The following is a 26940-nucleotide window of genomic DNA, read 5'->3' as shown; positions in this document are numbered from 1 at the left end:
CATACCTTCAGAAATGTGCACCTCACAGCCCTCTACCAGAAATTCCCCATTGACAGCAATACAGCTAAGTCACTGCAGAACAAAGAATCTTGGGCAAATTTCTGGGGGTGCCTGCAGGGGACGCATTTTGAGATGTATCGGCACCAAATTATCAGGGTATCATCAGGTGACTGTCCTGATGATGCCCACCAAGTTTGGTGCAGTTTGGTTCAGGTATGGACCCTCAAAAGGGGTGCAACTATCCCCCATTGTTTCCAATGGGAACTGATAGGGGATGGGGGCAACACCTTTGAGAGTCCATAACTTTGGCTCCCCTGAACCAAACTGCACCAAACTTTGGGGTTATCATCAGGACAGTCTCCTGATGATACCCTGAAAGTTTGGTGTCACTAGCTTAAAAATGCTGGTTTCATGTTTCACCGCTCACTCACTCCAGCAGGCTTCATGTGCAGGAGCGGTGAAACATGCAAACCAGAATTTTTAAAGCTAGTGGCACCAAATTTCAGGGTATCATCAGGAGACTGTCCTGATGATACCCCCCAAGGTTGGTGCAGTCTAGTTCAGGGGATCCAAAGTTATGGACTCTCAAAGGTGTAGCCCCCATCCCCTATCAGCTCCCATTGGAAACAATGGGGGATAGCTTCACCCCTTTTGAGGGTCCATACCTGAACCAAACTGCACCAAACTTGGTGAGCATCATCAGGACAGTCACCTATTGATTCCCTGATAAATTGGTGCCGATATGCCTAAAAATGCGCCCCTGCAGGCACCCCCAAAAATTTGCCCAAGATTCTTTTTTCTGCAGTGACTTCTGCATTGCTGTCAATGGGGAATTTCTGGTGGAGGGCTGTGGGGTGCATTTTTAGACATATCAGCACCAAAATATCAGGGTATCATCAGGAGAGTCTCTGGATGACACCATCCAGGTTTGAGGAACTTTGCTTATGGGGGCAGTGGGAGATGGACCCTACCCATAACATCGAACCCCTTGAAGCAACAGTCACCAAACCTGGATGGTGTCATGAAGAGACTCTCCTGAAGACACTCTGAACGTTTTGTGGGTTTACCATGAGAAATGTGCACTCCACAGCCCTCCCACAGAAATTTCCCATTGGCTGCAATGGAGCCAACCAGCCACTACAGAGCACAAAATCTGGGAAAATTTCTTTGGGTGACTGTGAGGGGCGAGGTTTTAGAGCTACTGTCACCAAAATTTCAGGGTATCATAAAAGTACTGTCCTTATGATACTCCCCAAGTTTGGTGAAGTTTGGTTCAGGGGGGTCCAAAGTTATGGACCTTCAAAAGTGTAGCCCCCATCTCCTGTTAGCTTCCATTGGAAACAATAGGGGATGGGGCACCTCTTTTGAGGGTCAATAACTTTGCCCCCCCCAAACCAAACTTCATTAAACTTGGGGAGAATCATCAGGGCAGTCTCCAGATAATATCCTGAAAGTTTAGTGCCACTAGCTTTAAAAATGCGCCCCCTGCAGGCCAAAACGTGTAAAACACTAAGAATTCAAAAAAATAATAAAACGGACCCGAATTTTTCGGATGCACCCGAATTTTCAGGCATATCCGAATCGGCTATGATTCGGATTCGGGCATACAAATCATTGTATGCCCCAAAATACCCAAATTCGAATTTTACCAATTTTTTTTAGTATTGACCAACCCTATACATTAAAAGTAAGTGCAATCTTAAACATAGTTGAGATGAGCTTAGATGAGTATTACTCTGTTAAGGATTGATCTGATAGTTACCGTGTCAGGAAGGGCATTCAGTACTAGAATTCAATGACTAAAATTTGGCTAATAGTATAAACATCCCCTTTTATTGGTGCTTTTATTTCTCCCTAGGTAAAGTTATTTCTATTTTTAAAACCTAAATTTGAAGAATTTGCTTGTAGTATAAACGTTTTGCTCCATTTGCTGAAGAGTGCAAATCCTTTCAAGGTTGTACTTGATTGGTATGGTGAAGCCTCAATTAAGATAAACTTATTGAACTGCATAGTTATTGATGCAACTAGCTATTAAAGACCTAATTCCCTTTTTTCAGATTAGAAAGCTTATTTTCCTGCCACTTCAGCCTGGCATGAGTTTTTGTAGGAACCTTTCCAAACTCGGGTTACATAAACCTCTGCAGAAGAGGACTGATTATGGATGTGCTGCAAATCCCTTAACTGTACGATTGAAAGCACAGTAGACCACTTCATCACTTCTGCTTGAGGACAATCCAATGCCAGTAACATTATTTGGCAGAAAGATTTGTGACCTAGAAATATATCCTTCCAGATACATGATTGCAGCTCCTGTTACTGCCAATAACAGTGTCCAATCTCAGGTAGGAAGAAAATATGGTGGACTGGATTTTCATCTTGGCTGCTGTGTCCTTTCATTTCTGATCACTTCTGCTATAAGAAATGAATGACAATATATTCTGGCATGATTCAGCAGATTTTGAAATAACAATGGGTTATTTCAGCTGCCCCATTTCTACAGAGGATAGTGTAAAGCAGAACTCCGGACACAGTCATTCCTACATATCAAATGCCTCCTGTCAGAAATGGCAAAATCATTGGTGGGCTGATCAGTCTGTTTACTTAAGGATGCTATAAAGCTACCTTATATTGGGTTGAATCCAGCCAGTTTTATTGATAGTGACCACCAAGAGAAGTCATGCTAGGGGTCATGGGACATGAATGTATAAAAGTCATGTAGTAATGGGCTATGCTAAAGAGGGAAATTGGTCAAGATTTAATAAAGAAGCTGCGAGGATCACACTTGTGGCTCACCAGGCTTTCCATCATCTGTGCCAGGTGAGAGATTATTGGCACCTAATCTTTCTATTCGTATAATCTTAACTGAAAACAAGTTATTCCCTCTTTAAAGAATCATATCACTAATATATTTAAGAGTGGATTTGCCAAATAAAGCTGTTTTATTCCTCTTGAGGGAGATTTAGATTTGTTATGGGCCTGTCAGGGATATTTGTATCTAAATCTGACTATCTTGATAGAGAGATTTCATCCAAACAAGAAAATATTTGCAATGTTCGTTTTTTTCCTAGATTTTAATTATAGTCACCTTGGGGCTTGCAAGTGTAGTTCCCACGAGTGCCCTTTACAGGCCGCTTTTAGCCTGAACTTTTTAAAGCTGAACAAAAGTCAGCGGAGGGGGGCGCGAAGGGTGGGGTGGGGCGTCGTGGGGGGAAAGGGGGGTCAAGTGCTATTCTCCCCCAGGAGCATGACCAGTGTAACATGCACCCACCCACCCCTTACAGCTCTGCTACTGCAGAGGAGTTGGTAGCACACTCCTTTCTCAAGGGTGTGTGTTCAAACACGTGAAGGAGAAGTAGATGGGAAAGGCTTCTCTACTGTTCTGCTACTTCTGCTACTTCTTCTGCTACTTCTTCTGCTACTGTTTCCCTATTCAGAGCAAAAATGCTGGTGCTCATGCTCCTTCTCATGCTCATGCTCCAAGGATAGGAAAGTGATTATAGTCACAGCAGAGGTGAGGTGGAAAGGTACTCCTAGAGTTACCTCTGCTTTGCATTGTATCGTTCATTACTCATGACAATTCTCTTAACCAGTTAACTGTATTCCTGGAATATTCCAGGCATTTCATTATCAAAACCATAACTTAAACAGCTTAACCAAATGAGGTATCGTAGTACTAGCAGTATTGATGGTCAATAATTCATGAGTAATTGGTGTAATTCTTGCTGTATTACACCATTCATCTCTCTCAATTGAAATTGGTTACCTATAGAAGAATGGCTGATGTTCTGTACACTGAATTATGGGCAATTAGATTCAAGACACTTTTCTGATACTTACAAGTTAGAAAAAGAGCTGCACGGGATGTTGTGCTGTTACCTCTCCTACTACTATTGATGTGAAGTTCTCAGAAGAGTGGTTGTCCTTTACTGCTCTTCATTCCTTCATAATGCTTCCCGTATGTTAAGGAGGAAGTAATTACATACTGGTGTCTGATGAATGTTGGTTGTACTAGAAATTAGTCTACATTTCCAATTACAGTTATAAAGGAAAACTAACCTGAAAAGCTTGTTTCAGCCAATACTAGTTTTGAGTTTCATGATAAATATGAAGATCCCAGGAAAATCTAACTTGTTAAGCATGTGTCAGTTTGTGTTTTTAAAGGACCTTAAAAAGTTATAATAATTTTATGATTTGTAGATTTTTTTACCAGGAATGGGTAAATTTTTGCCATTGCAATATTTTATGGGGTTATAGGTTCTTTACATCCTATACCATGTAAATTTCAGCCAACTAAGAAAAAGGTCTAGAATTCAGTCTGCAATTTGAAGCGTGCCATTTTAAGGCCATACAGTTCATCTGCATCATTTCCCCTTTATTTATGATGTGCATATTGATAGCATATTTTTAAAAGCACGCACTTAATCCCTGCAGAATTATATTTGTTTATTTGATTTAATATCTCACCCTCTCTGGCCAGAGCTGGGTTCAGGGCAGCTAACATACATAGTTAAAATACATAATTAAAACACATATACAATACGATAAAATCAATCTCAGCTACAATAACTAGAACCCTAATGGGACTGGTGGAGGACTAAGAACTCTGGTGGGGTAAATTGTTTCAAGGCGATAGTTTCACTCTTCTTTGCCCAGGTCTCGGTCATGCATGTCAGGTCAATATTTTGCCCTACAAAATAATTTTGTAGCATCACAATCTTATTATTAATGGACCTGGTGTTACACAACACCAGTGTCGAAGAGAGGTAGGTCCTTTTAGACCCTCTACCATTGTGTCATGAGATAGGACAAACGTCAGAAGGTGGTCAAGCCTTACTTGGCAGTTTTACTGATTTGTGCAGTTTTACTGGTACATTCATGAACCCTTAAGAATTGGTGAAAAAAATAGTTATACATATGATTATATATGATTTTTTCATTGCATGTGTGCACAATAAGGATGTATACAAGACATTAATGGAAAATGAAGGTAAACAAAAAGACCTTTCTTTGTTCATGAATCCTTTTCTGTTTTAAATAGTGGCAGTTGTTCTCTGGACCTATACATGTTCACAATTTTAACACACTATCTGAAATGGGGAGGGGGCAGAGGAAGGGAGGTGGTTGGTTGCTAAATTGTTATTTTCCTGGGAGTGTACAAGTGTAGTAATTTGTCCCTATGACAACCAGCCTTTGGTAAGAGGAGATGCAAGGTCTAGACAGAGCCTTTAACTACCAACACACAAAGGAAAAGTTTCATCAGCTGATGGCAATATACCAAAGGAGAAGCATGAGAAAATCCTTCCAAGAGTCGGGTAGACTCAGAAGAGTGGCGTGACTCATGACAGAGGCTTGCTGAGTGCCTAGATAAGAGCGCCAGCATAGTGTAGTGGTTAAGAGCAGATGGACTGTAATCTAGAATCGGGTTTGATTCTACACGAGTGGTGGATGCTAATCTGGTGAGCCAGGTTTGTTACCCCACTCCTACACATGAAACCTACTGGGTGACTTTGGGATAGTAACAGACTTCCATTGATAAAGAGCATTCCAGCATCACACCCAGGCTTTTAACAGAAGATGCAGGTTGTAAAGCTGCTTCATCTAATTGAGGCAGTTGAAAGCCCTCCGGCATCTCCCTCCGGTCCAACCACAGAACCTCCATTTTTAATTGATTTAGCTTCAACCTACTCTTTTTTAACCACCAAGCTATTGTCTTTAGACACTGAGTCAGAGTATATAGGGCAGTGGCCAGCTGGGCCTCCATCAACAGAACAAGCTGGGGGTTATCTGCATATTGGTGACAACCTAGCCCAAAACTCCAGACAAGTTGTGCCAGGGGTCACATGTAGCAGTTAAAAAACACCGGGGAGAGGAGAGCCCCCTGCAGCACTCTACAATTAAGTGGGTGTCACTGAGACATCCCCTCCCTGAGTGATACCTGTCCTGGAGAAATGAGGTCAGCCAGCTCAGAGTTGTGTCCTGGATCCCAGCATAGGCTAAGTGGTGAGTCAGAAGGTCATGATCAACTATGTCAAAAACTGTAGTGAGTCTAACACCAACAACACTGACCTGCTTTGGTACAGCTGCAACCGGAGTTTATCCATGATGATGACCAGCATGGATTTTGTCCTGTGACCCACACAGAAACTGAATTGGAAGGATCCAGCACTGATGCATCCTCCAGAAATACCTGCAGCTGTTCTACAACCACTCTCTCAACTATCTTCCCTAGAAATGAGAGATTTGAGACTGGCCAGTAGTTGGTCAGATCTAAACATGGGTTCTTCAAGAGCAGATGGACTTTTGCCTCTTTTAGCCTCCCTGGGAACACTCCTTGCTCAAGGGAGTGTTGACAATGTCCCACAGGGGATCACGTAGCACCTCACTGCTGGCCTTCACCAACCATGATGGGGACAGCTCATGAGAGCAAATAGTAGGTCTTATGGCTGCAAATACTGTCTACATTGGACTGGGATAATAAGGTGAAGTGGTCCAGTACAGGACCAGAAGAAAGCCAATAGAGGAAACAAAGAAAGTTTTCTTTGCTTTCTTAGTTGCCATCTCATAGGATTTCATAAATGTCCTACAATAAAAACAAATATTCACTTCATATCCATGCATGACTCACTAAACCCACTCAGCTTATTGATTGTTAGTCTCTCTTTTTCTGATAAGAAATATGAGATTAGTTTTTGTTGGCTCAATTAATCTGGCATCTGTCCTCTACACCTTTATAAATGATTCCTCATGCAAACAAGGGATCCAGCTCCCACAGAAGTATTGATCGATGCAGACCTTTGGGTTAGAAGTAAAACCTCTTTAATTACTTTGGCTGCCTTTCCCTTTTTTTTTTCCAATGTCTTGGGAACTCTAGCTACCACATTTTAGTGTTCTTATCGCTTAGCTTATATTTAGCACTTCCCCCTCCAGAGTAATACTCTTAGTCCAGACTGGCCTGTATCTTCTTGGCATAGAAATAAGGGAGAGAGAAAAAGCTATTTCTTCAGATTCCCAAAGGGTTTGATAACCTCTTCACTCTCCTTAGCTTGAGGTGTTTTGACCTTTAATTAAAAGGCAAATTTGTTGTCTTCCATTCAGAAGACAGCAAATAATGATCTCATTAAAATGAGGTTAGTGTTCAGGCCTTAGAGCTATAAGAACGGAAGTCTCATTAGTAGCTAACAATCCAGAACACAGCACATAAATAAAGCTAATATGGCACAGCAAAATGCCTTGGTGCATTAAATTTGAGCAGAATCAAATGTTTACAGTCAATGATGTCTGGGGCATGAAGTTTTAATGTACTTAATAAAGGAAAGCAAATTGCTTCCTATTAGCCATGAAATGTTCCAGGAAAAGCACCCCCCAAAAATGTTTATTATGCAAATGAAGGAGATAGCTGTAATTAACAAGGGCATTGTGGGAAAATATCAGCCCTCCTTAATACATGCAGCAATTATGAAGAATAAAGACAAGTCAACTCAAACCTACAGTGTTAATTACACAGATGAATCTAAAGTCCTGTTGAGCAGAGGCAAAATATACATAAATAAGACGTATCCTATAGATGTTAATGAGAGGTGTGTTCCTACCAACAAAGCAGAGAATCCATTAATATAATAAAGCCAACCATCCCACAAAGATCTTCAATAATAGAAGTGCTTTATCTGATTACCTTTTTGAATGCAAATGGCTGAGCTGGGCCTTCTAATGAGAGCCTTTTTGATTTCAAAGATGTCTGACAAGTCTTTTCTTGTGAAACCAATATTTATTTCACCAGATTTGAAAGGTGCTATTGGTTTTGTTAAAATCTGTAATGGTGTTGAGTTAATTGCAAAATGACATTCACAGCCTTGGGGGAATCTTTTTTGAAAAACTTTTCAATAGTAAAATATTTTTAAATAAAATATGTCTTCAATTGTGTGCATGAAAACACTTGGTTTTTTAAATCTCTACCCTCATTCATGCACTGTCAGACAGCTTTAACTGCCCCTGCATTAAAAAAAAAATATGGTTCCATACCTAAAGCAAATTGCATCCCTTATTTTATTACACTTCTGTATCATTTCTCACTTCCATTAGAATGCTCCAAGCAGCTTGCTGGGTGTTTTTGGTGGAGTTCTGCTTCTGGTGGATCCCAAAAAGGGAGGAATGGTATAGAAAATTTTAAAATAAAATAAATGTAGTGTTTAAGTCCACACTGGCTCAGCTTTAGAAATGCTATAGCAATATTAGATACTTACAGATTCACTAGTCATTAACTGAGATCCAGACTAGCATTTCTATGAGTTCAAGAATTTCTGCCCGTGAAATTCAGTTTTCTTGTCTGCTCCGTTCTATGGCAGCCCAAAATGCCTCCTTCAATCTTGTTCCTTGGGGACAAGGGTTCTGCAGAAACAGGATTTGTGGAAGGAGGAACATTTTTGGTTGCCTCAGGAGGGAGGAAGCAGGAATATTGTGCTCCAGGAATGGAAATCCCTGTGCCCATAGAATCATTAGTCAGGACTATTATAGTCATTCACTGTACAGACTCTACCAACAATCCATATTCATATGGTATGTACCAGAGAATTATATTTATATTTTTACATACAGTGGGTCACTGCATATTATGATTCTGAAAATCATACCAATTTACCCCAGTTATGTTTTAAACTATCTTCTTCCTAAACATTTTCATAGCTCATGTTTCAACTTAGACTGTTGAACACTAACCTTTAATGGCTAATTTGTGAAAAAAAACAAGAATTTCAGAAAATATATATCTATATATGATTAACCCAAAGCAGAGAAAATTAACAAGTATCCTGAAAAAGTAGAAGAGGAACCTAAGATAAGTTCTACCTGGAGGGAAAGTTCAGTACAAATTATCAGAAACATATCTGTTTAAAATTATATAGCAGTGCCTAATCATACCCTGTTTCCCCGAATATAAGACATTCCCGGAAAATAGGACGTAGTAGAGGTTTTGCTAAACTGTGAAATATAAGGCATCCCCCAAAAGTAAGACGTAGCAAAGTTTTTGTTTGGAAGCATGTCCAATGAACAGAACACAGAAAAATAAGACATCTTCTGAAAATAAGACATAGCGCATCTTTGGGAGCAAAAATTAATATAAGACACTGTCTTATTTTCGGGGAAACATGGTATATAGTAAGACAGGTAGACCCTACTCAATCACCAATTTATGGTGGAACTTTTTAATTTGTATTTTATTGACAGCATTTGAAGACCATTTTTTTTCTAGTGGCAAGGAACCTCAAAGCAGCTAGGAACAAGTTACCGTATATACTCGCGGATAAGTCGAGTTTTCAGCACATTTGTTTGTGTTGAAAAAGCCCTCCTCGACTTATACGCAAGTCACTGGCAGCCGCAGCCGCCTGTCATCCCCTTCATTCACAAAGCTATCTTTTTCTTTCCTCACAGGCAATAGAGGCTCAGTTTCAGAGAAGCTGCTACTCCGGGCAGCCTGTCTCTATCTTTCTTAAAAAGGAAATGCTCCAAAGATTGCTTACACTTAAGCAATCTTTGGAACATTGCCCTTTTAAGAAAGATAGAGACAGGCTGCCCAGAGCGGCAGCTTCCCCAAAGCAGGTGAATGCTCTGTCTGGCGTTTCCTTGCTTGCAAGCAAGGAAACGCCAGAGCAGCCAAGGGCTGGGGCTGCTGTGGGGATCCAGGAGGCGGCAGGGGGCGATCTGGTAGGGAGCAGGTGCCCTGACTCTTCCCTGCCCCTGCCTGCTTTGGAGTTACCACCCTAGACTTATACACGGGTCAATAAGTTTTCTCAGTTTTTGGTGGTAAAATTAGGTGCCTCGACTTATACACAGGTCGACTTATACATGAGTATATACAATAAGATATATTAAAATCATTAAAATGATAGTGAAAGCCAGCATTAATACCATGAAAACACAACAAAAGGGCAAAGATAACAAGTGCATGTCAGCAGTTATAATGCCAACAGTTAATTCATAGTAGAAAAAATACTCCTGGCCAGGCTATTAAGTGTGAATGAGACTGGGACAGCTTACAATCATAATCCCTTCCTCTCTGCACAACAGGCGCCTTGTGAGGTAGGTATGGCTGAGGAGTTCTGAGAGAACTTGTGACTGGCCCAAAGTTACCCCACAGACTTCATATGGAGGAGTGAGGAATCAAACCTGAGTCAAATACCAAATTTTTGAACTGGTTTGACCCCACAGCCATTTTAAAAAAAGATGGGGGAACTCACATGGTAGATGGTGGCAGGCATCAAAGAGTTGAATTCTGGGTTCAGCCAAGATAAATTCAACATTAATCTCTGCCAATCCAAGCCCAGCATTTGACTCTGTCCCACTGCTTCCAAAGTCCCCATGGGTCTCAGAGGTGGCAGATACTACAGAGCTTAATACTGGGCTTGAGCCCAGCATTAGGCTCTGTACTGCCTGCCTCTTACAAGACCCACATGGACGTGGATTTTTTTTCAGGTCAAGTTTAATAGGCCTCCAAAAATGTGGAAAAAGTTTTAAAAGTGGCTTTTTGATTTTTTAGAAAATTTACAGGTATTTAAATTTCAACCTTGCTGAAAAAATGGTACACAGCCCTATAGATAATACAAAGTCTTCTTCTATTACAACATTCATTACAACATAGTCTGAGTCAGCCCATACTTTATCAGATCCAGCTCATTCTGGTTCTCAGAAAATTATTCCACAATAAATTTACTGAATTGCACCCAGACTTTCTTTCTGAAGATGGGATTTTTGCCACTTCCTTCTTCCACTGAAGTTCTCTGATTCACACCCACTGATGGCTTACAAAAAATTGTCTTGGAATGTTAATTGACTTAATTCATTAGCAAAAAGGAAAACGATTTTTCATTTCTTTAAAAAAATGGATATAATATGCCTACAAGAGACACACATTAAAAAAACCAAGACAGGAAATATTTGATTAACAAATTTTGGGGCCAAGAAATGATTTCTGCTGATATTAAGAAAAACAATGGAGTGATTTATATATACAGAGATAGAGAAATAGAGAAACACAATTTGAACCAAATTTGATATTAAAAAATGATATGGTAAGTTGTTGGTGGAGATTACAATTGCAGGACTTAAAACTGTTCTAGTAAGCATGTATGCCCCAAATTTTTTAAAAAAACTACAATTTTACAAGGAAGAAGAACATAGAGACTATTAGAACTTACTTGTGATTTGCTGGAGAACTTAAATTTGCAAGATTTATGTATGCTTAAAAATAGTAATGCCAAGGAATATACTTTTTACTTTGATAAAAACAAATCCTATTCAAGAATTGATACGGTTTGGATAACAAAGCTGGAAGGGCTAAATATACAAAAGATTGGTGTCTGCTCTTAAACCAGACCACAATGTACTGGTATTCATATGAAAAGAAAAAGTTCTGTATTTAGGTTGAGACTAAATGAGGCATTGCTGGGGAAACAAGGAAAAATAGAAACAACAGGAATTTTGGATATATATATATATATTCCAAATAAAGAAATTGTGCACAGTATTAAGATTTTAACAATGGGCCAACAAACCAAGGAAAATGTTAGCAGCAAAATTAAGAAAGTCAATGAAAAGTGGATTTATTACAAAATGGATTTATTACATAAATACAATACAAAGGTAATATTGTGTCAAATGAGAAAACTATTAGGCATGCATTCTTTAAATATTACTCAAAACTGTTTGAAAGCAATGTGTCAGGGAAGAATGACATTGAAGCATAACAAACAAAATTTGCTGCAGCTGTTATCAAGTGCAAAATGATATAATTAATAGCCAAATTTCAACAATGGAATTAGTAGAATCTGAAAAGCAAGTGGAATAAAACTCCAGGATCGCTTGGGATTACCATTCATATTATCTTGAGTTCCATGACAAAAAACAGTGGAATGTGAATGCAACGAGGGCTTTGGTCAAGAAACTAAATCTAGTCCTGCTGAAAGATGCTCATACTTCTTAGAAAGGAAAGATAGACCTATATGGCCAAGATTTTTGCATGTCACACACATTCCAAAGTTTGGGCGACCATAATTTATAGACATTACTACTTTTGGTATCACTGGAGTTTTTTTAGTTATGATATAAGGACTGCAGCTGTATAATAAAATGTAATCACAATTTTTAGAGCATTGTATTTTCTTTAGTTGTATGTGCCATCCATGAAAATATACCTCAGTATATATTGATGATGTAGATTAAAGCAAGGGGGGAGGGATCGTACATATAATTGTGCTAAGATTCTTAACTTTGAAGCTCAACATCCACTTTGAAATGAGCCATTTTTCTAAATCCATGTTATTTCTTATTTGTTTCAGGCCTTACTAGAGACTCAAACTTTACTACGCACTCAGGTTGCAAATTTTACCTTCAACCTTGGATTTTCAGGAAAATTTTACCACACAGGTAAGAAGTAATTATAGAGTTTCAAGTAGCCATTCTGCAGGTGAAACAATTTTAAAGCAAATTCATCTCAGCTGGCAAGACAATGCTGATGGTTATGCTCACTGAAAATGATTTGTTTAAATATTTGCCCAAATTTCACTTTAGAGCAAGTTCGAATACTAAAATTCATAGCAAATAATACTTAAACAGTCCAGTGATATGCCTGTTTCTCATCAGGGACATAGGTTTTTTGGACTTAAGAGTAAAAAACCTTTTTCTCCTGCATTAAAAAAATGTCTGACTTGCTCTCCAACAGGAATCCTCCCAGAGTTTGCAAAACATATAAACTACCTGTAAGTCACATATAATTTATATAACCAAATGTATTCTGCATGTACATTCACAGGAATGAAGTTTATAGAATTTCACAATAGATTGTTGGAAAAAAGTTGACCAGAATACTTTGTGCAGCAAAGCTGTAAAACAAATACATAATTGAATTAATTGCATTTTATTCTCCCTCACATCATGAGTGACACTTGGAAGAAGCCTTTGAATGTCTCCTAAAGTTAAAAAAAAACACTGACTGATAAAAAACTGAAACTCACCTTTTATTAAATCGAAATGTATAGTCTTAAATGAGTCAGATATTTAGCTACACATTTAATGCTATTTAATAGTTCAGAATGTGATGCAAAATTTCCATGTGAATATTTGAGATGTGGGATTCTAATCTTTCAAACTGGTTCAGCTGAAAGGGCAGTGGCAATCTGAGATGTTCATTTCAAACACATACTAAAGATAAATGGTGTATGTGGAAGAAAGGCTCTGGTCCTTTAACACATGTTGAATAATGCATTTTCAATCCACTTTAGTGGTCATTTGCTAGTGAATTTTGCCATTTCACATAGTAAAATCCAGTTGCAAAGTGCATTGCAAGCAGACTGAAAGTGCATTATTCATAGAGTTGCTAACCACCAGATGGGGACTGGAGATCTCCTGCTTTTACAATTGATGTCCAGACTGCAAAGAGCAGTCCTTTAAGATAAAATGGCTGCTCTGGAGGGTGGAATGCAACACATTGTATATTGCTGAAATCCTTCCTCTTCCCAAAGCCACCCCCCAAATCTCCAGGTATTTCCAAACCAAGAGCTGGCAATTCAGTATGTGTCAAAGCTGGTCATTTTCCAAGGCAAATAATGTCAGACTGGATATTGAAAAAAGAAATAAACATAATTGCCAGGTATTATAGAAGGTGAAGTTGGCACTGTTTGGGGCCTTGTCTTATCAAGTAGAACAAAAGACAAAATATGTCAAAAACTGAGGTACTCATCCAATCCCACTAAAATTAAATAGTATTTCTGTGTGAGGTACCCTACAGTGGCTTCAAAGGATTACAAACTGGGTTTACCAAGTACTACTGTCACATAAGAGAGAAAGCATTGTGGTATGGTTTGTTTTTTAAAATGTACTGATATGCCCAAGGGAGAAAATATGTGGATTAAAAGGAATTCAAATTAAATGAAAAGAGGATTACTTCACCTTTCCAATTCTAAGTAATTAATTGATTCTACTCACACCCACTGATTCTGCAGATTAGCATGCCTTGCTTCCTGTCACATTTTTGTATTTCAAAATTGCCAGTTTTCTTCTTTTGAGCCTTATTCTATGATTAAACTGCACTTGCTTGCTGTCCCTTCTCAGCTATGTTCCTCCTTTATTAAGAACCAGCTTTAAGGGAAGGCAGACATTTGCTGCTGGCGCATATCAGAAGCAGAAAATGCTCCCTGCTGCATCCCTCCAGGCTGGTCCCATTCCACCCATTCAAGATCCAACAGCTTCTCCTGCTGACTGATCAGTTAATGCCGTAGAACTGCAGAAGTTAAAATACAAAAGATTCACTCAGCTTTGCCATCTTCTTACACATACACATAGAGGTGCCGACTCTTTGAAACTCTGAAGTGAACTGACTCAAGTAGAGAAAAGCTTTTATATCGGCGCAATGTAAAATTTTGCCATCAGCAGTCCTTGAGGGTTGCTGCAAGAGATCCCTTCAAATGATCGCTGGCGTCCTTGTGCTTCAGGGGAAACACACACCAAATCCATGTGCTTCTCATGGTTACTATATAGAAGTTAAAGAAGAAGTAATAATGTGAGACTTGACTACATTGGAAAAACCATTCAGCAGAACAACTAGTTATTTACCCTTTTTTCTTGCTTGGGTAAAATGTACACATTGTTGAAAGAGTGGCTATTTTGTCATTGAGACTAGTTCCTGTACCTTGAAAGAATTCTGTGAACCAAACACAAATGCCATTGTTTGTTTTTATGATTGTATTAGCATACCAAAGAGTTTCATGAACATAGGTTTGAATTTTTATCATGTCTTAATATTTGCATTTCATTCCCTGGCATCTTATGTCTAAAGAGAGAATGAGATCCTTGGTGCTATTTGCCCAATCCATTAAATGACCGACAACCAGAGCTTCTAATGTTAACATTGGATATGCAGTGCTAAAGTTCTCAAGTGGAGCAACCTAACAGCCTAAACCAGAGGGCTCTGGTGGCCAGGGATGGCACCTCTCCCATGCCGCCATGTCACCTCCAGAGGGTTCCAGGCACAAAAGGGAGGCAACAGATACTGGGAAATCCCTGGCTGCCTGAAAGCCCACCACAGGGCAAAATGGATCTATGCCATCTTTTTGGGTGGCGTAAATCGAAGGCTTGTGCCAAGGGCATTCCCAGCTTGAAAGCGAGGTGGAAGCTGACTAAAGTTGGCTCCACCCCTGGGAGCAACCCGACCCCACTCCCAGCTGCTCTGTATATCAGTTGTAACTTAGGGAGGTCTCCAACCTCATCAGGAGGCTGACAACCCTAGTTTAAACCAGACCTTGCTCACAAGGATTGCAGACCTAGGGCCGTTTCTGCACAGCCAGTGACAGAGTTGTGCCATTGGTGTTATTGGCAACACTGCAGCAATGGAGTGTTCACATGGCCAGCCGCTTCGTGGACAGGTAACGCATCGGCTGAACTGGGGCACTTTGCACAGCTGCGCTTCGCAAGCGGCCTTCTTTTTTCCCCAGGGTAGATGTCACGGAGCAACAGAGGCGTAGTGGTTAAGAGCAGGTGTACTCTAATCAGGTTTGATTCCCCACTGTGCTGCTTGAGCTGTGGAGGCTTATCTGGGGAATTCATGCCAACTGGGTGACCTTGGGCTAGTCACAGTTCTTCTGAACTCTCTCAGCCCCACCTACCTCACAGGGTGTTTGTTGTGAGAAGGGAAGGGAAGGGAAAGGAGTTTGTAAGCCCCTTTGAGTCTCCTTACAGGAGAGAAAGGGGGGATATAAATCCAGCTCTTCTTCTTTTTAAAGCTGAGTTCATTCATTTTTTGTGTCTAAGTATGGAGATCAGAGCCATTTGGAGCATTTGGAGCCAATTGATGGATTTTATGGAGGAGTTATGGACCACATGTTACTTTTCCATGTTCCCACAGGAATAGTATGTGTCACAATTGTTTGTATTTCTAATAGGGAGGGTCATGTTATCTCACCTCATACTGCCCAGCCCACCAGTTAAGATCTGCTCTTTAATCTTGCTCCTTAATCAGGAGGAAGTCAGGTAAAGACATGGCATTTTAATGGAATGTCCTCCCCACTGTGGCTGGTTGCCATCTTATCCAGCATAGAAGAAAGTGTTCCACCTGCTACCTCCTATTTGAATGAGTGCAAGATGAAACTGGGGAAAGATTAAGATTTTACCATAGAGTTTTGGGGAAATCCTAGAGTGTTGTAATATTGATTAATACCTCTTCCTCATGCCCCAAAAGTTCCTGGGTGTTGAAGGCAGAGACCTAGCAATCTTAGATGTCTGCCATACTGGTTCTTTGGTTATTCAGGCTTTTAGCTGATGGGATTTTTATTTTTACCTGATTAATAGTCTACTTCTGATTTGAGGTTTGTTTTGTGGAAATTTGAAAGTGTCCTCTGGTTGTTTTATTCGGTTTTATGACCCTGGTTTGTTTTTCATGGCTTCTTTAGTTTTTCTATTGATTGTGAATTATGTTTATTTTATGTGTTGGATAATGCCAGACATCCCCATCCACAAGCCGGGCACCTGGCTGCAGCGCCACAGCTGTTTCCAGCCGCCACCTCTAATGAGGCTTCCTACTAGTGTGGAAAGGGCAAAAAGCCTCCCCACCTCTGATAAACCTCAATGGGCTGCACTGTACTTATGACAGCTAAAAAGTACGGGCTGTGGCTTTCCAGAAAAGTGCTGGCAAAGGCCAGGAGGAAACCAATTAATGTAAGCTCCTCCTCCAGTCTGCTCCCACTACTGGCACCCAGTGGAGGAAGTATGGGGAAACTGCAGCAGTGTCCTACACTGTGTCCCACTGCTGGGGGAGTGCATGCCTGACAGATGGTTTCACCTCTCAGATAAATGCCCTGGGGAAGGTAAATCCTCTGACACAGCCACCCCCCCACACACACACACTCACAGTGGCAGATTCCCCCCCCCCCTGCACTTTGGATGGGACTGAATCCACCTTTCAAAGCAGCTATTTTCTCTGAAGTGATTTCTGTTGCCTGGAGCTCAGATGTAACAGCTTAGCAGTCCTAATTATCTGACCAATAACAAGAAATATTTTGGACTCCATGTCCTGCAAAGGGCATCTAGTTGGCCACCAAAGAAAAACAATGTTGGATTTGAAAGACCTTACATGCTGGACCAGTTCATCATATGCTATTGACCAATGAAAAGATGTTTATTTAAGCAAGGCTTTATGTTAGAATTTGTTTCAGCCCTAAAATAATAACATACAAAAACATGTAATACAGCATTCATCCCCATTGCAAGAGAAATACTACCTATCCCTGGGAACCATATCACAAGAGGTGATATGTTGTTGGTTATGGTTATCAATAGGTTTCATTGTAGATGCTAAGTCATGAAGACATTTAAAATGGTTGACCTCCTGTGATAAGAAAATAGCTACCTCAAAATTGAGTGCAGTACAGATAAAACTTTACAAAGGCGATTTTAAGGTAAAAATCATCCCTACTAAAAGAAAGTGGTCTAACTTCATGAGTAATCAAAAAATGGAAACAGTGATGGAAGAAATTTAATTTTAAATGATGCATAATGTCCTAATAAGAAGGGTTTTGTCTATACTAAATATATTCTTGTTTGCCAGTTTGATGACTCCTTTTCTTATTCCTCACACACCCCAAGTCTTGAGGGAATTCAGAGGAAAAATTGTATTACATACCAACTGCTCAAATGTTCTTTCCCACCTGACTTAAACATTATCAATATTGAATTTGTGATTGTTGCCAAAATGGGAAATGTGTGCAAAAACGCATTCCTCAGTGATTTCTTTTAAAGCCTGAGTAAAATAGCACAAAACTACTTAATGAGTTGAGGCACGTCAGTGACTACCATTAAAGGACTTGCTACAGTGTATACCCAGCCAGGCATCCAATTTCCAACATGATCCCTACTTTTAAAGGTAGAACTGTTATTTTGTCACTTCTGCTTAGAGGCAGCATGTCAAAGTATTCTCCATGCAAACATATACTTTATTGACTGTATAAATAAAACATAGAGATGTATTCTTTAATTACTGTAAATGTGACTTGTTTATCCACAGAGACTTTTAATGTAAGATGCTCAATATGTTCTATTAGCACATTGAAGCTGCTGTGCCTTGCTGACTTTTTCTTCCTCAATGCCCCAAACTCTGTTCCATTTCTAAACTTGTTGAATTCAGGAAATAAAAAAGACAGAGTGTGTGTGGGGAAAGGAGGGCACGGGGCATGGGCTTCTACCTTGCTATCTGGTTGTTAAAACAATTACAATGAAACTGTTGAAATAAATAATAATGATAATATGTTCAATTTCATAAGGTATTTGGCTTGCTTTGATTTATTTTCCCCATTTAATGTTTGTTCTCTTGGATTATTTCCTTGTAATACTGGGGTTTCCCCCCTTGTTTTCATTTGCTTGCTTGTCTGCTTGTTTTAGATTTTGTATGATAAGATTTCATTCAGTTTTAATCTTGACAATTGAGATCTATAAAGGCAAGGAAAATAGACTCGTGTTTGTGGACAAGAAATGGTACTTAGGGCTAGCCGATGTAGTTTGTGGTGGGATCACTTGCCAGTGACTTCTCTTTTGTTGCATGTGACAACTTTAGTACATGTGGGCTTTAGTACAGAGAACAGTGAATGGAGAGGAGCATCCCATTTGCACACACAGGCTACTGAACTACAAAATCTCAGTTTCAAAGCAAAGTATATTGACAACACAATGAAACCTAGAGAGCATCATAAGGAAAGTGAGATGTCCACATTTTGCAGATATTTATTTCAAGCGATATACCAGTCACAAATACTTAGTAATTATCCCTGCAAGATCTCAGAAAGGAAAATGAAGTATTCTTTTCCACAGGGCTGACTGGGATTTTCTTGTTTTATTTGTTATTGTTCCAAGGTCTAGTTCCACCCTGAGTTCTGTTCCATCATCCATAAAAGTTAACATGGGGAATTTCTAAAATTAATTTCTAAAAAGAATGCCTGAGAAATAAGTTAACAAAACATAGCAGCACTTTTGAACAGTTGTGAAATACCATTGGAAAAGGAACTTTCATGTGATTGCATATACATATATGTCATCAATGCATCTGTGTGCATCAGCAACCTTCATTAAAGAAAGACATGAATGAATAGAAGGAACTGAGAGTGTTGGCAATTTGTTTTTGATAGAGGGTTTTGTACAGAAGTTGAAAATCAAGTACAGAAGGACAAGGAATTCCACCTGTGCAAGCCACAAACAAGACTAGTGATATTTAGTATGGTGCAGTGATTAGTGTCAGACTAGGACTGGAGAGGGCTCAGTTTAAATTCCCACTCAGCCATTAATCTGCAGCCATAAACCTACACACACAAACCTGTATCTACATAAAAACTCCAACCACCACCCACAACAAAAAAGGGGTATAATCAAAACTTTGACAGATCGTGCAAAATGAATTTGTGAATCTCATCCCCCCTTATGAAATCAATCATCTAGACTGGGCTCTGCAAGCTAATGACTACTTCACAACAGAAATCATAAGAGCTTTAAGACTTAGAGAAAACTAGAGGACTGAGGAGAAACAGCACCCCACAGGAAAAATATTTCTACCATACATCAAGGGAATCACAGATCAAATAGGGAAACTGATGAAAAAACATAACCTACAAACAAATTTCAAACCTCCCAGAAAAATACAGCAGATGCTATGCTCAGCAAAGGACAAGAGAGTTCCCCTCACTTCTGCAGGAGTCTATCTAGGAGCAGCAGTGGCGTAGGAGGTTAAGAGCAGGTGCACTCTGATCTGGAGGAATTGGGTTTGATTCCCAGCTCTGCTGCTTGTGTTGTGTAGGCTTATCTGGGGAATTCAGATTAGCCTGTGCATTCCCACACACGCCAGCTGGATGACCTTGGGCTAGTCACAGTTTTTCGGAGCTCTCTCAGCCCCACCCACCTCACAGGGTGTTTGTTGTGAGGGTGGAAGGGCAAGGAGATTGTAAGCCCCTTTGAGTCTCCTATAGGAGAGAAAGGGGGGATATAAATCCAAAAACTCTCTACCCTGCAGCTGTGGAAGGTGTACATTGGAACTACAAAGCACGGCATTCAGACTCGTATTAAGGAGCACAAAACTCTGTCGGCTTAACCATCCTGAAAAATCTGCAGTAGTAGAACATGCTCTAAACAAAACTGGACAGAACATTTTATTTGAAAACACTGAAATTCTGGACAACTCGGAAGATTATTATGTCAGACTACACAGGGAGGCCATTGAAATCCACAAACACCAAGAAAACTTCAACAAGAAGGAAGAGACTCTGAGAATTAACAAAACTTGGCTACCAGTGCTTAAAAACAGCAGAATCAAAGGCCAAGGGCATGCTGGGTTCATGCACTCCACCCAGACATAGGGCTTGCATTCACTAAGACTGTTGCTGCTGCAGGGAATGCAAATGTGAATCACTCCCTGGATTGAAAAACCCTACCAGCATTACAATGCAATCCACCACACCTTTGCATAGCAAGTTCACCCAAACACTTACTGATTGGTTCCCTACCCTGGGACATGGACAATATATACCCCACTAAACATTCCCTTCTCACTGGACATAGTACATAACAGACTTCTCTCTGTGATACACCTCTGAAGATGCCAGCAACAGATGCAGGCAAAACGTTAGGAACAAGATCTACCAGACCACGGCCACACAGCCCGGAAAACCCACAACAACCTGTTGAATCCAACCATGAAAGCCTTCGAAAATCCTTTTCAGTTTCAATTTCAGTTCCAGTGACCTTTATTAGGCATTTGCAACATGAGGATGAAAAAAGAAAGGTGAATCCAATAGTAACCAGTGTAAACAGGATAAACAAGAACCAGAGAGACCTCATCCAGAACACACAATGAAAATTTGGCTACAACTATAAACAAATACTTTTCTAGCATAATTCTTCACTGATGAGAACATTGAAATTTGAACATTCCCTTTGGTTATTCCTGCATAGCCCTGAAATACTAGGAAGGTTATTCATGACTACTTTAAAAGGCTTCCAGGACTTGCTCTCCTTTAGCTCTGGGTATCACTTACATTGGTAATAAGGGGGCTCAATACCTGCACCAGCTAACCGTGCCCAGTCTCCATAGAGCAATGATGTTGACCCGTTGCAATACCCTTCCATCAGCCATATCAACAGGGAGATTCACTAAAACCCCTTGCCACCAAAGGCTATGCACATGCAACGGGAACTGTGTAGATTCTATAGATCATATTTTACTCTATTGTCCACTTTATGCTGTACCCAGAGTCAAATACTTGTCATCCTTGCTACTCAAAAAAGAGTGTGCATCTGACTTGCAAAAGATAATCTTTCTGTTGGACAGGCCTAGTAGTAATGCAAATGATGCAGTCGCCAAATTTTTGGATTTGTATTTGAAACAGCATTCTAGGAGCAAATCCTGAACATCAGCCTTCTTTTCCTGTAAATTTATTTTAGTTTCCCTCTATTTGGTTAAGTGGACTTGTGTATATAATACTGTTATGCCAATAAAGGTTCTTTGTTTGGATATTCATGACTGTCAATTCAAGGTTGTCCAGTAATGGAACTGAACTCCATGGGTGCACCGTGCAACTTACAGTTTAGCTGAGATTTAGGCCCAGTTTAAAGAAGGTTGCCAACTCCAGGTTGGGAAATTCCTAGATGTTTTGGAAGTGGTCTTGGGGAGGATAGGCTTTGGGAAGGGAAGGGACCTTAGTGGGGTTAATGCCATACAGTTAACCCTACAACACTGCCATATTCTTTAGAGAAACTGATCTCTCTGGTCATTAACTGTAATTCCAGAAGATGTCCAGGGACTACTTGGAGGTTGGCAATTCTTAAATGTGATGGTGAATGTGTTATCCATACTGGGTTACCATTTGAAGTGCTCCAAAATCCAAAACAGACCATAATAAAATGACATACTACATGTGCTCCATTTATTGCCTCTCTCCTATTACATTAAGGACAAATTCAGAGGATGAAGATGGCCCATGGACCACCCACCCTAGCAGAGGGAGAGGGAGGAGAGGGGAGGGGAGGGAGGGGTGGCATGCAAGGGAGGGTGTCAGGCATCTGGACATGGCCCACCCACCCTAGCAAAAAGTGGGGGAGGGGTGCAGTGGCGTTCCTGCCTAGGGACAGGGGGTACCCTATGTCCCCGGGTGCCCCCCATTTGGTCACTTGGGGGGCGCCAACATTTCAGGGTCGTTCATGTGTTTTTAAATTTTAAAAGTGTTTTTTCACGTTCCGGCCTGCAGGGGGCGCGGTTTTAAGGCTAGCAGCACCAAAATTTCAGGGTACCATCTAGAGACTGTCTTGATGATACCATCCAAATTTGGTGATGTTTGGTTCAGGGGAAGCAAAGTTATGGACCCCCAAAGGGGGTGCCCCATCCCCATTGTTTTCAATGGGAGCTAACCTGAGATGGGGGCTACCCATTTGAGGGACCATAACTTTGGTCCCCCTGAACATAACTTCACCAAACTTGGGTGGCATCATAATAATAGTTAACAGATGATACCCTGAAAATTTGGTGTCACTAGCTTTAAAAATACACTCATTCCAGGCACCCCACGACATTTGCCCAAGATTCTTTGTTTTGCAGTGACTTTGCTCCATTGTAGCCAATAGGGAATTTCTGAGTGTGTAGGCAGCTGCACATTTTTGAAGATAGAGGCACCAGACTTTCAGGGTGGCTCCAGGAGGGCCTCCTGGTAATAGCATCCATTGCTTCTGGGGGCTCAATTTTATGGGCCCCCAAAAGGATTATTTTGTTTCCCCACTCCTGCACATGAAAGCTTGTGGGCTGAGTTCTCTCAGAACTCTCTCAACTCCCCACTCCACAAGCAAAGCTCACCAAGCTTGGATGCTATTACTGAAAGCCTCTTGGAGCCACCTTGAAAGTCTGGCGCCTCTATCTTCAAAAATGTGCAGCCTGCCTCAGAAATTCCTCATTAGCTACAATGGAGCAAAGTCACTGCAAAACAAAGAATCTTGGGCAAATGTCTTGGTGTGCCTGGAAGGGATGTATTTTTAAAGCTAGTGACACCAAATTTTCAGGGTATCATCTGTTAACTATTCTTATGATGTCACCCAAGTTTGGTGAAGTTATGTTCAGGGGGATCAAAGTTATGGTCCCTCAAATGGGTAGCCCCCATCTCAGGTTAGCTCCCATTGAAAACAATGGGGGTGGGGGCATTCCATTTGGGAGTCCATAACTTTGCTGCCCCTGAACCAAACATCACCAAATTTGGATGGCATCATCAGGGCAGTCTCTGGATGATGCCCTGAAATCATGGTGCCACTAGCTTTAAAAATGCGCTCCCTGCAGGCCGAAAAAACACCAAAACTACCCCCAATACCCAAATACCTTGCATTTGCATTTGTTCATATTTGGGCAGGACATAATTGGACAATTTTTGTCCAATTTTGCCCAGATTCCAGCCGAATCTGCTATTTATGTTTAATCTGAATCTCCAACCCTCAAAAGTGATGCTGTTTCAGGGTGGGGGAGAATCCACCCCCAAACAGCATCACTTTCAATTTTGTTTTAACCGGGGACCCCAGGTTCTCCCTTGAAAGTAGATTTAAAAGAAGAATCTGAGCTCCCTAGTTTAAACACCATTGGAAGTGATGCTGTTTGGGGGTGGGTTCCACTGGAGGTGTTTTGTGAGAGATGATGCTGACATTTGTTTGGTAAATGTTTTGCTGGGGGTGATTTGTGAGAGATTTACATGCTTAATACCCACTTGCACTGGCTTGGAGTTGTTTCTCAGGCTAACAACCTACCTGATAGGGTTGTTGTGACTAGGAAATTAGAAAAAGAGTTGGTGGGGAGAGAGCCATGTATGTTTTGATGGGAGTGGGAGGTGTTTTGTGAGCTGGTACAAAAATCATTGTTTGGTCATGGTGGGGGAGGATGGCTGCCCATACGCCGGGCGGGAAGGGGGGGGCAGGGCGCCAAACTCAGGTATTGTCCCCGGGCGCCAGTTTGCCTAGGTATGCCCCTGGAGGGGTGGCGTGCAAAGGAAGGGGAGGGAGGGGTGGCATGCAAGGAAGAGGAGGGAGGGGGAGCAGATCTGTTCTTTGAAATTAGGAACAGGTTTCCAGACTAGCTATTTTCTATGTAGTTGGGTCCACATATTAATTGAATTGCTGCCTGCTTTTGGTTTGTGGACATGGTTGTTATAATTCAGCTGCAACTTGACAACACTTTATACACTGACTCAACAGTAGCAAATCTGGGTCCACAGATTTGTGGCATGGTAAAGTTACAGCTTTAGGTACCAGAATCACAACCTACATGTGCTGGAATCCTGCATGTACAAGTACAATTTCAATGTTTTTTTATATTGCCTTTTATCATTATACGACCTGTTGTCAAAATACAGTTAAATGAGCAGAATTCCAAGCATCATTTTTGTGCAAGTATCACTCATATGGGGAAAAAAATCAGATAATTCAGAATATTATTTACAGGGTAATGTTCTCCCTTAACTTTTCAGGAACCATTGAAGAGGATGAAGGTGATGACCTATTGCTAAATTCTGTGGATGAGTTCTGGTGGTTTCCACATATGTGGAGTCACATGCAACCTCATCTCTTTCATAACGAGTCATCGCTGGTGGAGCAGATGATTCTCAACAAGGAATTTGCACTAGTGAGTAATCTTGGAATGTCTTTAGGAGAAAATCCACATTAAGGTGGTTAAAAAACAACCATCATGCTTGCAGTAACAGAAAGATGCTTAGTGAATCTGAATCAGGATGATTAAAATAGAAACATAGAATGTAGATAGCATCCCTAAGTACCAAAGCAGACCCAATTTGGTAGTGCCAGGAGGACCTCAGAGCTGAGGATTTGAGTTACTTGAGAAGACTAAGCCAAAATATCCACAGACACTACAGTTTACAAACAAGTCAACTTTGGTGGTAGATTGTTTCTTTACATGATAATTTGTAATGGATCCTTAGTAGCAGTTTTTGTAAGTTTGGATAATAGCATGTTATCCATAATCACTTTTATTGGGCACCGAGGAATCCCTCTGAATAAGGAGTCAGTGATAAATGAGGACACAAGCCATGACTTTATTTCTTGACAATATTTCGGTTTCTCATTACTGAACTCTATAGTTCCATAGTTCTCTTACAAGCACATTTTTTTCAAAAAATACTTCCTTGTAAGAAATTTATCTTCTTGACATAACAACCTCCCTGATGCCTAACAGTGAGCTGGTGTCCATGAAATCAGAGTAATGTTGCATCTTCTCATGCTTTTCAATTCCTGAAACCTGGTTTTGTGAGAGGGATTCCCCACGGCCTGCTCATTTGCTATCCTTCAGTGTGCTTATTATGAACAGAAGCAAACTTTTGTTTTCCGAATAGTAATGTCCTGCCTTTTCAAAAATTACCATTCAATTAACAGAGGGTTATATTCAGCTAGCATTTTTCTTCAATTTCACCTAACTTTTCTCCTTATTACAGACCTGCCCCACAAACATTTGGTCTAGGTAGAATCCCATGATCCCCAGCATAGCTTTTTTTTGTGGTCAAAGGTGACCCTTTTTCTCCAATAGAAAAGCTCATTGAATCCAAGGGCAGATCTAGAGGGATCACAAGGAGACAAGGATCCCAGGCACCATATCAGTGGGTGGCATGGAGGGCACATTTCCCTGCCCACCACTTCTTTCCTCCTCACGAATTGGGGTGCACTCCTTAGCATTCTCTTCCTTTGTCTCTCCCCCCTCAGCAAGGACATTGGGGTTAGGGTTGGAGATTCGGACAGTCCAAATCTGAATTTTACCGAATCTGCACTGATTCGGACGGATTCAGATGAGCAGGGTCCGAATCTGAGCTGTCCGAATCCTAACACCAGCCGAATTGCGTTTTTATTTTTTGGTGTTTTTTCACGTTTCGGCCTGCAGGGGGCGCATTTTTAAACATATCAGAACCAAATTTTCAGGGTATCATCAGGAGACTGTCCTGATGATACCCTCCAAGTTTGGTGCAGTTTGGTTTAGGGGAGCCAAAGTTATGGACCCCCGAAAGGGGTGTCCCTATCTCCCATTCTTTCCAATGGGAACTAAGGAGATGAGGGCTACCCTTTGAGGGTCCATAACTTTGGCCCCCCTGAACCAAACTGCACCAAACTTGGAGGGTATCATCAGGACAGTCTCCTGATGATACACTGAAATATTGGTACCGATACATCTACAAATGCACCCCCTGCAGGAACATCCCAGAAATTTGCACAAGATTCTTTGTTCTGCAGTGACTTAGCTGCATTGCTGTCAATTGGGAATTTCTGATAGAGGGCTGTGGAGTGCACATTTTTCATGGTAAACCCACAAAACTTTCAGGGTATCTTCAGGAGAGTCTCTGGATGACACCATCCAGGTTTGGGGAACTTTACTTCAGGGGGCAGTGGGAGAAGGACCCTACCCTTTTTGGGTCCCATAGAATTAAACCCCCTGAAGCAAAATTCCCCAAACCGGGATGGTGTCATCTAGAGACTCTCCTGAAGATACCCTGAAAGTTTTGTGACCATACCTTCAGAAATGTGCACCTCACAGCCCTCTACCAGAAATTCCTCATTGACAGCAATACAGCTAAGTCACTGCAGAACAAAGAATCTTGGGCAAATTTCTGGGGGTGCCTGCAGGGGATGCATTTTGAGATGTATCGGCACCAAATTATCAGGGTATCATCAGGTGACTGTCCCAATGTTGCCCACCAAGTTTGGTGCAGTTTGGTTCAGGTATGGACCCTCAAAAGGGGTGCAACTATCCCCCATTGTTTCCAATGGGAGCTGATAGGGGATGGGGGCTACACCTTTGAGAGTCCATAACTTTGGCTCCCCTGAACCAAACTGCACCAAACCTTGGGGGTATCATCAGGACAGTCTCCTGATGATACCCTGAAAGTTTGGTGTCACTAGCTT

At 40.9% G+C, this 26940-nt stretch overlaps 1 protein-coding gene across 1 annotated transcript in view; it reads left to right on the top strand.

Moving 5' to 3' along the window:
* Positions 1 to 26940, top strand: part of NDST4 (N-deacetylase and N-sulfotransferase 4) — a 172372-nt gene that overhangs the window by 62440 nt on the left and 82992 nt on the right. The window contains 2 exon segments of the mRNA XM_048508744.1: positions 12327 to 12414; positions 24507 to 24699. Of these exon segments, the coding sequence (XP_048364701.1) occupies positions 12327 to 12414; positions 24507 to 24699 (281 nt within the window).

The sequence above is a fragment of the Sphaerodactylus townsendi genome, linkage group LG10 (genome assembly GCF_021028975.2).
Source record: "Sphaerodactylus townsendi isolate TG3544 linkage group LG10, MPM_Stown_v2.3, whole genome shotgun sequence".
Lineage (NCBI taxonomy): Eukaryota > Metazoa > Chordata > Lepidosauria > Squamata > Sphaerodactylidae > Sphaerodactylus > Sphaerodactylus townsendi.
Note: the sequence above shows the minus strand (reverse complement) of the source record. Positions and strands in the feature narration are given on the sequence as shown.